Raw genomic sequence first — 12086 nt, forward strand, 5'->3', positions numbered from 1 at the left:
ATTTAATTTTATGCTGAATTCAGCGGTGTGACCAATCAATCCGCTCTACAACAAACCGCTGTCTAATCAAAGACTCGGAGCACCTGGCTGTGCTGCTTCAATTTATGCTGTATCCAACATGACAGTAATGTAAACAAACACACAATGTCATTTACAACTAAATGTTGCTCTCAATTGTTTTTGAAAACATTTGATCAACACTCACTTCCTTGTTTTCCGAGGCGCCTGTGTTGCCGTCAGGATGATTATGCCACCGACGTGGAGCGTCTGTGATTTATTTATCAGCCATTCATTATCCCTTGTTTAAACTGTTTGAGTGAAGCAGACAAGATTTAGCTCTTTTGTAAGAAAAGTGGTAGCTGTGTAGAAGTGAGTAAATAGGTGAGTAACTTTCAATAACCTGATGTAACCTTTCAGACCCGCTGGGGTTGAAATGTCGTCAAGCAGAATTAAACCGTTCTACTGGCCTGGGCTGGCCTAGCGGTCCAGGCCCCTAGGCTGGTAATCCTGCCTGGCAGTGTGGGTTCGAGTACATGAGGGACTGAGCTACAGAAACTATCCATCCATCTATCTATGTTATCTGTCCTTTTTTGTCTCCACCAGGCCGAAGGCATGGGGAGAGAGTATGTTTTGCACTCCGTCCGTGTGTGTGTGTGTGTGTCCTTCCGTCCGTCCGTTACCAGCTAATCACCGGCACCGTTAACCCGGTCGATGCCAAACTTTGCACACACACTCCCTGGATGCCACCACATTTTCCAGGACGGCCTGTTATAGCGCCACCATGAGGCAGCTTTTCACATATTTTACCTAAAACTGCACGATCTGCATGAAACGTTGCATGCACACTCCCTAGAGGCCAAGGACAAACCTTTGACCTGCATTTTCCGCATCTGCCTTTTATAGCGCCACCAGGAGGCCGACTTTTGTAAAACACATTTTTTGATATTACTCCTCCAGATTCTGTCCAAAAATCTCACAAATCGTTACACAGTATCTCTATGGTCATGTGCTCAAGTCGGATCCGTCTGATATTTCATATTCCATCCTAATTGGCTATAATTGGCTTTCACAGTTTGCAAGATTGCCCCGTTTTGAACAAAAGCCTCAAATCATGAACGCAGCATGCAATTTACGTGAAATCTTTCACACATTTTCTTACTAGGCTGAGGAATATATCCCACCCTTTTCACATTGGCCTGTTATAGCGCCACCAACAGGTTTATTTTTTGCAAAACATATTTTTGGAACAAAATGCCTCAAATCATCCAATTGCCATCAAAGGCGTATGAAGAAATGGCACCCTTTTCACATTGGCCTATTATAGCGCAACCAGGAGGCCACAACCTGACCTGGCTTGGTGGAGACCTGTGCCCTGAGGGGCACTTTTTCTAGTTTTCAACTTTTTTCAAGAGAAAAGAAAAATAAATTAGTGAAAAATAAATAAAAAGGAAAGGAAACGAGAAGGAAGCTTCTCGATTATTTGATTAATCAACATGATAGAATACAACACAAGGACAACTCAAGCCAAATAAATGACCTGCTGACAGCAGCCCTATAGCACCATCACACTGGACAAATACAGATGGAGACAATTTAACAAGTCCAAGAATGTATACAAAATGTAAGCGATGAAAACCCTTATTTTCTTTTCTGGAAAGATTCACATCATCATACTTGACTCGACCCCTTTCAGGTCGCGTGTGTGTATGTTCCCACAAAGACCTGCATGCATCAAAGAAATCAGAGAAAATTGTGAAACGCTTGGTATGGTATTCATTATGGTATTACTGTAAATAACCGGAATGCACCCAAAATGTATTGTTTTTTACGCACACACACACGCACACACACACACACAGACACACAGACACACACACACACACACACACCCACACCCCGAGAGAGAGGGGGGGGTGGTTGACAGAGAGAATCTCGCTGAAGCATTCATAACAGCACTGAATATTACATTGCTAGTATTCCCCGATGACACACAATGGCCCCGAGCATATGGTATTTTAGGAGACGAGGTTTATTCTTTAGTTCTTTTTCCTTCTTTTTTGCCCTCCCCCTCTTCGTGTCATCTGGACGGAGCGTTTGATCTTCGAGGAAGGGTTTGTGAAGTGAAGTGCGAAGGGGATGGCCGTGGTACGTCTTCAGTTCACTGGAGAGTGACATTTGTTGCTTGGGTTGAACGATAATCTAGCTCGGCAGCTAAACAAACAAAACAAATAAGCCTGTGCTGTGCTATGTTTTATACGACAATGTCAAAAGTATGCAAAGGTTATACAGTAGCAAAATATTAACTTGTATTTATTTAGGGGGGGTGGATACGAGTCCACCCTTACAGTGACCTTACAGTGGCAACAACGACAGATTTATTTATATTAATTATAAGAGTGATAAAAGCACCGGAGCAGCATGAGCTGTTAAATGACTTATTAGTTTACGCTGAGGTCACTGCATCTTCATCAGAGTCATAACTTCATAACTGCTGAAGATGCAGTGACATACAAATGTCAGCCTCCTTGTACTCCGCACTCAGAGAGGCAAAGTCCTTATTATAAGTGACTTTGGGCTTGTTCTTCCTGGGCTTGTTTCTAAAGTGTAGTTGCTTACAGTATTTGGGCTTGTTTCTAAAGTGTAGTTGCTTACAGTATTTGGGCTCGTTTCTAAAGGGTAGTTGCTTACAGTATTTGGGCTTGTTTCTAAAGTGTAGTTGCTTACAGTATTTATTTGGGCATCATACTGACCATGACACTGACCATGAATGACACTGACCACGATAATGACCAGATACCGACCATTACATGATGTAATCAGAAATACATGCAGATTAAACTCTGTGACTATACCTCCACTGCTGGCTTTACAGTGAACAGCTGTAAAATAATCCTTTCTGGGGAAGACCCCCGCTCTAATTGTCCATACTGTACCTTCTATAGATTCTATACTGAACAACGAGGCAGAGTAATGGATGGCACAACCTTCTAGCCGTGGACAGACGGTGAAAACGAGGCCAGTATCTGGCCTTGAGGTACAGTATATACAACATGAAGAAGCCCTGAAGCTGCTTGTGGAAATTGTTTTCACAATTGAAAAGTGATGGCTTATTATGCATCGTCGCGCAGCAACGCTGCTCGTCGAGGGCTGGCCTTTGTTCTCCAATTCATGAATTAGGCTCAAGAGTTTGTTATCTCAACTGCTCCACAAGAGATGCCCAAAACGGACAGCCTTTTCATCTTAGCACACACACACGAACATTGGCTGACAGAGGTGACGCTGGCAGGGGTGATTCAAAACGCATATCGTTGCAGAAACCTCTTGGGCAGTATTATGCGTGTCTTAAGTACCAGGTCTTATGACTTAACTTAAGACCTGGAGGCGTGGTCAATGCTGTTTGGCCACTCAGAATAGCCAAATGGCATCACGCCTCCAGGTCTTAAGTTAAGTAATAAGACCTGGTACTTAAGACACGCATAATACTGCCCCTTATCTCATATTCCATATCTTCAAAACACGTGTTTTTTTTTAAACGTCCTACTTGATCATACTATAGCATCCCACAAAAGCATCGAAAGTAGCAGATCTACACGCTTGAAACGTGGCGCTAAGCGATGCGGCTTGAGCTCGTCGATGTGCTACTTTTGTTATTTTCTAATTTGAATGCTGAAAAGTAACAGTATTGGAGGTTTCCACCCGACAGAGACAATTGTTCGTTCGTGTAGGGCTACACAGGCAACTTGGATATCAGCCAAGAAGTTGTATCGTCATCCAGTTCAATTAGGCCACTGACTTCGTGTAGTGACTTAAGGTTGAGCATTCATCGATGATTTGTTCACAGTGGCGTGCAGACATTTTGAGGGGCAGGTGCTCAAGTGAAAAAAGGGCACCTTGTGCGGCGCGTGGAACCACCGGCTGCCTTAATACTTAATTAATAGTATGTGAGATTTATAGATTTTGGGCCACAAGTAATATATTAGACTGTTTTAATCGATGTCACCATGGGCCACATACTGTACAAAACAAAATTAAAATGAACAAACTGTACAAAAAGCTTTAAAAAGGGCACTTTGCTGTCCAGAGAGCAAAAAAGGTGCTTTAGCACTGCTTGGTGTCTATATGTCCCTGTTTGTTCAACAAACTGTCTGTGGTTTTCTGCATTCACAGAGATCAGTGGCAGACACTCCAATCATATGCATATAGAGTTCGGTCTTAGCTACTACAGGGACGATATACAGAGCGAATAATGATGTGGAGGACTAAAAAAAGATGTGGAGGACTGGAGGTGGAAAAGAAAGTCCAGATGGGGTCACTTACTGTGAGATGGATTCACTGCATGTGGAGAGTCTGGAAGTGCACTTCAGTTGTCAGCTCTCAGTGATGGAATCCTGCCATAACAGAGCTTCTCATCAGGCCTCACACTTGACTAAGATGTTTATTTATCCACAAGCACCCTAGCATCCGATTCAATCTAAATGTAATGCCTATAATTCCAGGTGCTTGTCAGGGTGTTTGGGGGAGTCATCACTTCCAATATGATTATTTTGGGGGGATCACGGCCTGAAAAGTTGACAGCTGAAAGTTTTCCACCATTGCTACCCAGGAGAGACTAAGCTCCTTCCAGCTGCCTCCACAGGTGTTGGCCCTTAACTGCAGGCCTCACAGCTGCAGAAGGAGCCTTCAGACCAGCCGGATGAAGGAGTCCATCTATCAATGCACTCTGCTGTAATTACAGGCACAGCGACGGCCATAGGGGATCTGGGGGGAATGAGCATTAAAAAAACCAGCATGTAATATATTTCTCAATGCCCCTGCACGCTGGGCAAGACCTACAGTACATTGTAGACGGTATCTTTTTTTGGGGGGCGGATGTTGCGGGATTTGGGCGGAAATATACCGCGCAAGGAAATGACGTTACTGTACATGTCCGTGAATGAAAGAAGTGTACTTGTGATTGGTCGAAAAAATATCTTATCCGGGGGAAATATACATCTGACGGAAACTTCCGCCGATACCGTCTCTGCCTTAGGTTGTGACCAGGTCTCTTCGCAGATGAGTAAGCCTGGGACCGAGGCTAATGCCCCTGTATGGTTTTCCATGCACACAAACGTGTGTTAATTCAGTGTAAACGCCTCTCTTGATTAGCATTACAGGGCTTTCCAAAACCGTGGGCAAATGCACCATGTTACCATGATACTACCATGATACCTGTTGTGGGGGGCAAACACACACACACACACACACACACACACACACACACACACACACACACACACACACACACACACACACACACACACACACACACACACACACACACACACACACACACACACACACACACACACACACACACACTCCAGCAGATCCACACTGTATAAATAATTCACAAAGCAGTCGAGGGATATACGAGGACCTGTCACACGGCTGGCCTACCTGCCACACTTGTAATGCTTTCCTTTGACAGACTGTCTTTCCTTTAGGTTGGAATACCCTCCTTCATGTGGAGATGCGTTCCCTATGAGGACTAGGCTACTCTCCTATTCTCCTATCACACACACACTCTCTCTCCTATTCACCTATCACCTATCACACACACACACACACACACACACACACACACACACACACACACACACACACACACACACACACACACACACACACACACACACACACACACACACACACACACACACACACACACACACACACACACACACACACACACACACACACCCACACAACCTGTAAACCTTGTGACGTGACAATAACGTGATTCCGAATTTCGTTCCAGATTCAAGGGCCGTCAATGGTCTAATTCAATATTTGTCATTCCGACAACAACACAATATGCTATACTATGGTAGGCCTAGGACTATGTAGGCCTACTAGGGCAGTATTCCGTGACCTCCTTACAAGAAGAAAAGCAAGCACGGATTAATGGATGCATGCTGTGAAAGATTTATGCAAGGCTCAGACTAAGTGGGGCCAATTTGCTGTGATTAATTCCGTTCTCTCCTTTATTAGAGTGAGTGTGTCGGAGGCAGCGCGCGCCGTGTGTCGTCCCAGGTGAGGTGCGTGACAGACAGACCCCACTCTACTCTCTGCTTCCTCTGTGATGAGTTTGGGGGGTGGGGGATTAATTGATTAAACGAACACCGCAGGTGTAATGAAAAACCGGCTTGTACTTTCTGAACTCGAAAGGAAGGAATTAATCACCTTGTGTGTGTGTGTGTGTGTGTGTGTGTGTGACACATTGTGAGCTTGTAGATCTGTTATTTTTAAATGGCAGAAATGTACAGTATATAGCGCTGAAGTGGTTAATATAATGTAGGTTGTGTAATAATCAGAATAGACAAAGTAACTATATGTTTTAAAATATAAATGGAGTAAAAGTACATTTGTCTCTGAGATGTAGGCTATAGTGGAGTAGAAGTAGAAGTGGGGAAAGTGTTAAATAAATAATCGAACCAGTCCAATTCTCCACCCCGACCGGGTTGGAACCGTGGTGGGGTGGTTTGCGCGTCTCCATGACCCCTAGAGCTATGTCGGCAGGCAGGGTCACCCATGCCGAACAGGCCGAAGGATAGAGACCAGACAAAGAGTGATTCCACTGGCCCTCCGGTTGGGGGTTGGACTGAGGGCTGATAACCCACTCCCGGAAAAAAAAGACTATTACAGAAACCAGAAGCAGAGCAAATTCACCAAATCTGGGGAACGCTGTAGCCAGTCCTCACAACAGGAGAGACACAATGACGCGCAGGGGCCAAAGCCAACAGGACGCCCTTGGGCTGAATACGCCATTGCTGAACCCCAAAAACACCATGAAGATCGGAAACTGGAATGTACGAACACCTTACACAAGCGGAAACATTACAATAGCAGCAAGAGAAATGACTAACAGAGGAACCGACATCATGGGCATCAGCGAAACACACTGGACAGGACAAGGAAAAGTGGAACTGGCAGAAGGAGAAACCATGCATCATCTACTCAGGAAGACACGACGACACCCACAGAAAAGGTGTGGGCATACGGATGTCAAAGACAGCAGCAAGAGCCCTAATTGATTGGACTCCAGTCAATGAAAGAATCATTCAAGCCGGTACCACTCCCAACACATAAAGTTGACGATTATACACATCTATGCACCCACAGAAGATGCAGAAGTAAAGGACGAATTCTATGTGAGACTTAGGCCTATATCACGTATACACACACACACGTACACTATAACAATACCAACCTCATATATATATTATATAATATTAACCAACAGTGGAAAGAAACCTCTTCTCTCCATATTCTCTCCAACACGTTGTGTTATTTAGTAACGCAACGTTTTGTGTTACTAAATAATGTATAGGGGCCATGCTGTTATTAGAGCCCGCCATCTTTGTTTTTGAGCGGCGCTAGCCCCTCTGATGAACAGGTCTTATGTTTGTCTTAGTTCAAAGTTTGTTTAGTAAAGGTATTGACAATTAAGGGAAAATTTACGTCATAATGTGTCGTTTACATCATATCGTCTCTTTATTGTTAATGGCGTTTAATGTTTGTGTTGGCACCGTTTGTTTTACAAATATTAGACTTTAATATATTAGCGCCCCTCACTTCACACGGGTGTGGTTTTTAAAACACGTAATGATTTTATTTGTGAGAGAGAAAAAAGAAACCCCCAAAAAAACGCAACAAAACAACTAATTAAATTTGATGCTTGGGTTACGCAATACCCATTGGAGCCTGTTCTACCCATAACTTTTCTGTGTAAATGTTTTGCCCATATATGGATCACTCTGTAGTCTGGATCTCTTCGTATTTGTCCCTTTTATGCCCATATATAGATTGCCGATGTAATCAGTATATATCCATATATGGGCAAGGCATATCAGGGTTTGTGATGCCCACCTCTCCATATGTTTCACACGTGTCATTGACAACCCATTTTCAGGCCACTTCGCAACCTGACAATCTCCATTTATGGGCACATTTGTGACATCCATCAACATCGCGAAAAGCCCTCTTCAGCAAACCTTTTTCTAAAAAAAAAAAAAAAACTTTACATGTGTACTGTATTTACTGTACGGTATATGCTGTAATAAATAGGCTACATTAGTCATACAGAAGGCACATTCCTTATTTTTGTTTCATGTGCACGTTCAACGGCCTCAAAGAGAACTATTGGAATCATAAGAACAATGAACACCTTTTTTATTTTTAAACAATGATTTTTTTCCTTTGACATTGTGGTTGATTGTACACCTTAGATGTGAAGAGGACATGGAGGTTGAGGATCTATCAATATTTTTTCTTTTTGTTTTGTTTTTTTTCCTTCAAAAGACGAGCATCAGTCATAATGTAAAAGGTTAAAGTCCGAAGCGACAGTATATCAGAAGGGGGTGCTTTAAGTGAATGGCATTTTGTTCAACTCTTTATTTTTCCTTCAGTCTTCTTCCCCCTCATCTCCGCATGGATATTATTCCCACATCCATTAGCTTTTTAATCTTCTGAGCGATATCTGGATTATTTAAGTGATCTCTGATGGCCTTAGGGTCCTTCTGCATCTGGTCCAGGATCATACGCATGGCCGGGTCACTCATGATCTGCTGCACCTCCGGGTTGGACTCGGCCCTGCGCTGCACCTCCTCGGGGGTGTCGTTCCTCGCCGCCTGGCTCATGGCACACCGATCGATGCCCTCCTTGGCTTCCTTTGAGGACGAGTCCAGCTCCAGGGTCTTGTGGTAGGCTTCCATGGCTTTGGAATACTCTTTCATGGCTTCCAAGACGCCAGCCTTGCGCATGTAGCCTTTGATGAAGGCGGGGTCGAGTGTGATGCAGTCTTCGCAGTCCTTCAAGGCAAGCGGGAACTCGCACAGTTTTGTGTAGCAGGCGGCTCTGTTGCTAAACAGCTTGGCATCGCTTGGGTTTCTCTTGATAGCCTCGGAGTAATGTTTCAGGGCCAGAGGATAATTTCCTTTTAGGAAGACTTCGTTTCCCTTGTTCTTCTCTTCCAGAGCCAGGTCAGGGTTGATGTAGGCCTGTTTCTCCTGTTCCTTCACAATCTTCTCCGCCTGCTGACACTTCTTCAGAACGGCTGGGGTGCGATGCTCTGTTAGACTCTTGTTATAATACTGAGTCGCCTCTGCGTATCTCTCCTGCTTGAAGTAAGAGTTGCCGATTCTAGCCAGGGCTTTGGCAATCTCCCGGAAGTCCTCTCGGTTTTCTCTGCCCACGTCAATGGCCTTCTCACACAGCTCTCTGCACTTCTCCATATCGCCCTTCTCAAAGTGCACCGCCGCCTGATTTGAAATGTACTTCATGTCGGTCGGGTCATGATTTATCGCCACTTCATAGTGTTGCAGTGCTGTATCGAAGTCCTTCTTCTTGTACGCGGCGTTCCCAAGCTCTTTTTCCATCAGCGCCTTTCTCTTGTTCTCGGGCAGATCCTCCTTGGGAGGGGGGGGCGGTGGCTGACTGTCTTTGTGTTTGGGGGGCGGCGGGGAGGGCTTGTCCTCTGCTTTGATCCCCAGCAGCACCATCAGCGTGGTCTTCACTCGGGGGTCTTGCAACCTGGTGCCGAAGTCGGCCAGCTTCATCTTCCTGAGCTGCTCCAGTAGATCCCTGTAGTTTGGATCTGACAACAGCTCCCGTGTTCGAGGGTCAGCCTCCAGCTTCACATAGAGGTCCGGTGTATCGAAGGGGTTTGAGCCCTTTCTCGTCTCAGCTAGCCGAGTCTCAACATTCTTCAGTCCCTCCTTCAGCTGCTGATTGTTTGGTTCTTGTCCGAGTCCATCTCGGTATGCCACTCTGGCGTCCTCCAGCCTCCCCATGAACTCCAGGGCCACTGCTTTCCGGGAGTAACCTTTCCACCAGTCAGGTTTGATCTTGATGATCTGACAGGCATCCTTGAGAGCGTTCTTGTAGTCTTTTTTATTGGCATACGCGGCTGAGCGGTTACTGAAGAGGATGTGGCTGGATGGGTCGAGGGCCACGGCTTGAGTGTAGCAGCTTATTGCCTGGTCAAAGTTCCCTGCATTCAGGGCCTTGTTGCCCTGCTCCTTCAACTCTGAAGCCATAACGTGCTTACCTCAAACTAAACATAACGCCAAGCATTTCTATCCTTAAATAGGAGTTGGTGATGTCATGGCTGACGCCATGGCTGACACCATGGCTGACGTCATTGGGCCAAACCAAAATGGAGGGGTTTCTTTCCTCTATAGGGATGTGTATTTTCTTAGCTTGATGCATTCTTGATGATTCATAATGTTTGAGGATTTAGACAATGATCTCCTTGCATCAGATTGAAATTAACTGAATATTTTCAGTTCAAAAGGTTTGAATCTCAGTCCCAGAATACTTTGGCGAAGCATTCCCACAAAGTGAAATTGTTTATTTCTGACATATTTTCTCCTTTTATTTTGATGATGGAAAACCAATTATAAAGTTGTCTAATAATTGTAGTGGAGTAAAAGTACAATATTTTACTCTGAAAATGAATCCAACATATAATGTAAAATATTGTGTAATCTGACACAAAATATGAATTTACAGAACACTGATGATAGCGCTGTAATAATCAGAACCATTAGCATATTATTGAGTCATTATCTGAGTTCATTAAACAAATAAGGCCTCTACCTGAATCAGTAATTATTTCTACTAGTCTGTAGACTAATTAAACACTTATCAATGCAGACCACAAGGAAAACAAAAAACTGTTGCTTTTTAAATTAAAGTGCAATATTTTGTCCCCAAATTAATTAAATTTGACAATTCAGTTCAACTAAGCAATCAGTGCCTTGAAGTTCAAAATACTAATGAATAAATACCTCTCTTCTTCAGTTCATGAAAGACAATCCAGTAATATCCAAAAATCTGGTAATCCTCAAGGTGCATTGCATAAATAGAAATAGAACTGTCAGGTGGTCCTAGTAGCCCCTTTCGGAACCCTGTAGGCCCAGGAGATTTCTTTGTTCATTTGTTTCAGTTCATAATATCCACCATCAGAATATCTTCTTAACTTCGACCAAGCTTTGCTTATTTAGGTATTAAACAAGTTTAATGACTACTATTCAATGGTTCAAAGTTCTGATTTAGATTACAATGTAGGCTTAAAGAGTCTCTTTGTCAAACCACAACAAACACTCTTTCATGGTTAAAATGGAACCCCTGGCCGGCTGGCCCGGTTCACTTCCTGGAACTTTTATAGCCGTTCCTGGTACCTCACTTCCTGGAACTTTTTAACTTTTTAACAAATCACATCCTGGAACGTTTTTTGTGCACTGCTTTTCCCCCACAGCTCCCCTAGAAATGAACTACACTAACAAACTAATGTTTTTCCCCCTGTACGCTACATTTAGGTGTTAAATATATTCAACCATCTTTTTAACCAATATTTAGTGTGGTTGCCCAACCAGACTATTGTTATTGTAAATTTGGATACTTTGCCGCACTACTCCTCCCACAGTTTTTGCCGCACACACTCGAGCCATATGTCAAATCGACCGGCTTCATCGGGAATCGTGTGCTTGCTCATTGCTAAGAGATCCGTTGTATAGTTTAATTGATGATTCATTAATTAGTTCTCCATAGACTTATAATGGGGAAGCCCACTTTATGTTTTGGCTTATACCTCTTGAACCGTAGGTCGTAAAATCTAAATAACTTTTCCCTGGATTCATTGGGTCATGACGCATCTCCCCATATAGGCCACGCCCATTTGCGTCAGGATAGATTTTCCGCCATTTTTAATTTTCTTCAAAACACACTTCTTTCCCTTTTTTTTTTACCATTTTGAAAAACATTTTGAAATAGTTCAAATAGCCAATCAACAAGCTCCCAATGTGTCAATGTAGATTGGCTATTTGAAGAATTTTAAAATATTTTTCAAAATAGTAATAAATATAATAATAAGTTTAGGGATAAGGAGTAAAGCACCGGCGAAAATAAGGCCCAAAGGGCAGTGCCAGTTTCATCCCCTAGGCTCCTTAAACCCCCAAATATCTGATTCACCTCACCTGGTCCAACTGGACCTTTCTTTCTCACCTTTATTTATACTCGGAATACAGTTGAGGGCAAGCCCTCAT

At 43.6% G+C, this 12086-nt stretch overlaps 1 protein-coding gene across 1 annotated transcript; it reads right to left on the minus strand.

The window, feature by feature from the left end:
• Window positions 1–8459: 8459 nt before the first annotated feature.
• LOC306924344 (stress-induced-phosphoprotein 1-like) lies at window positions 8460–10091 on the minus strand (the record flags this gene model as incomplete). Its single annotated transcript, XM_079502836.1, has 1 exon — window positions 8460–10091. The coding sequence occupies exon 1, from the start codon at window positions 10074–10076 to the stop codon at window positions 8460–8462; it is 1617 nt and encodes a 538-aa protein (XP_079358962.1). The 5' UTR covers window positions 10077–10091.
• Between the last annotated feature and the right edge of the window lie 1995 nt (window positions 10092–12086).

This window comes from Electrona antarctica (genome assembly GCF_951216825.1).
Source record: "Electrona antarctica genome assembly, chromosome: 6".
In the NCBI taxonomy this organism is placed as follows: domain Eukaryota; kingdom Metazoa; phylum Chordata; class Actinopteri; order Myctophiformes; family Myctophidae; genus Electrona; species Electrona antarctica.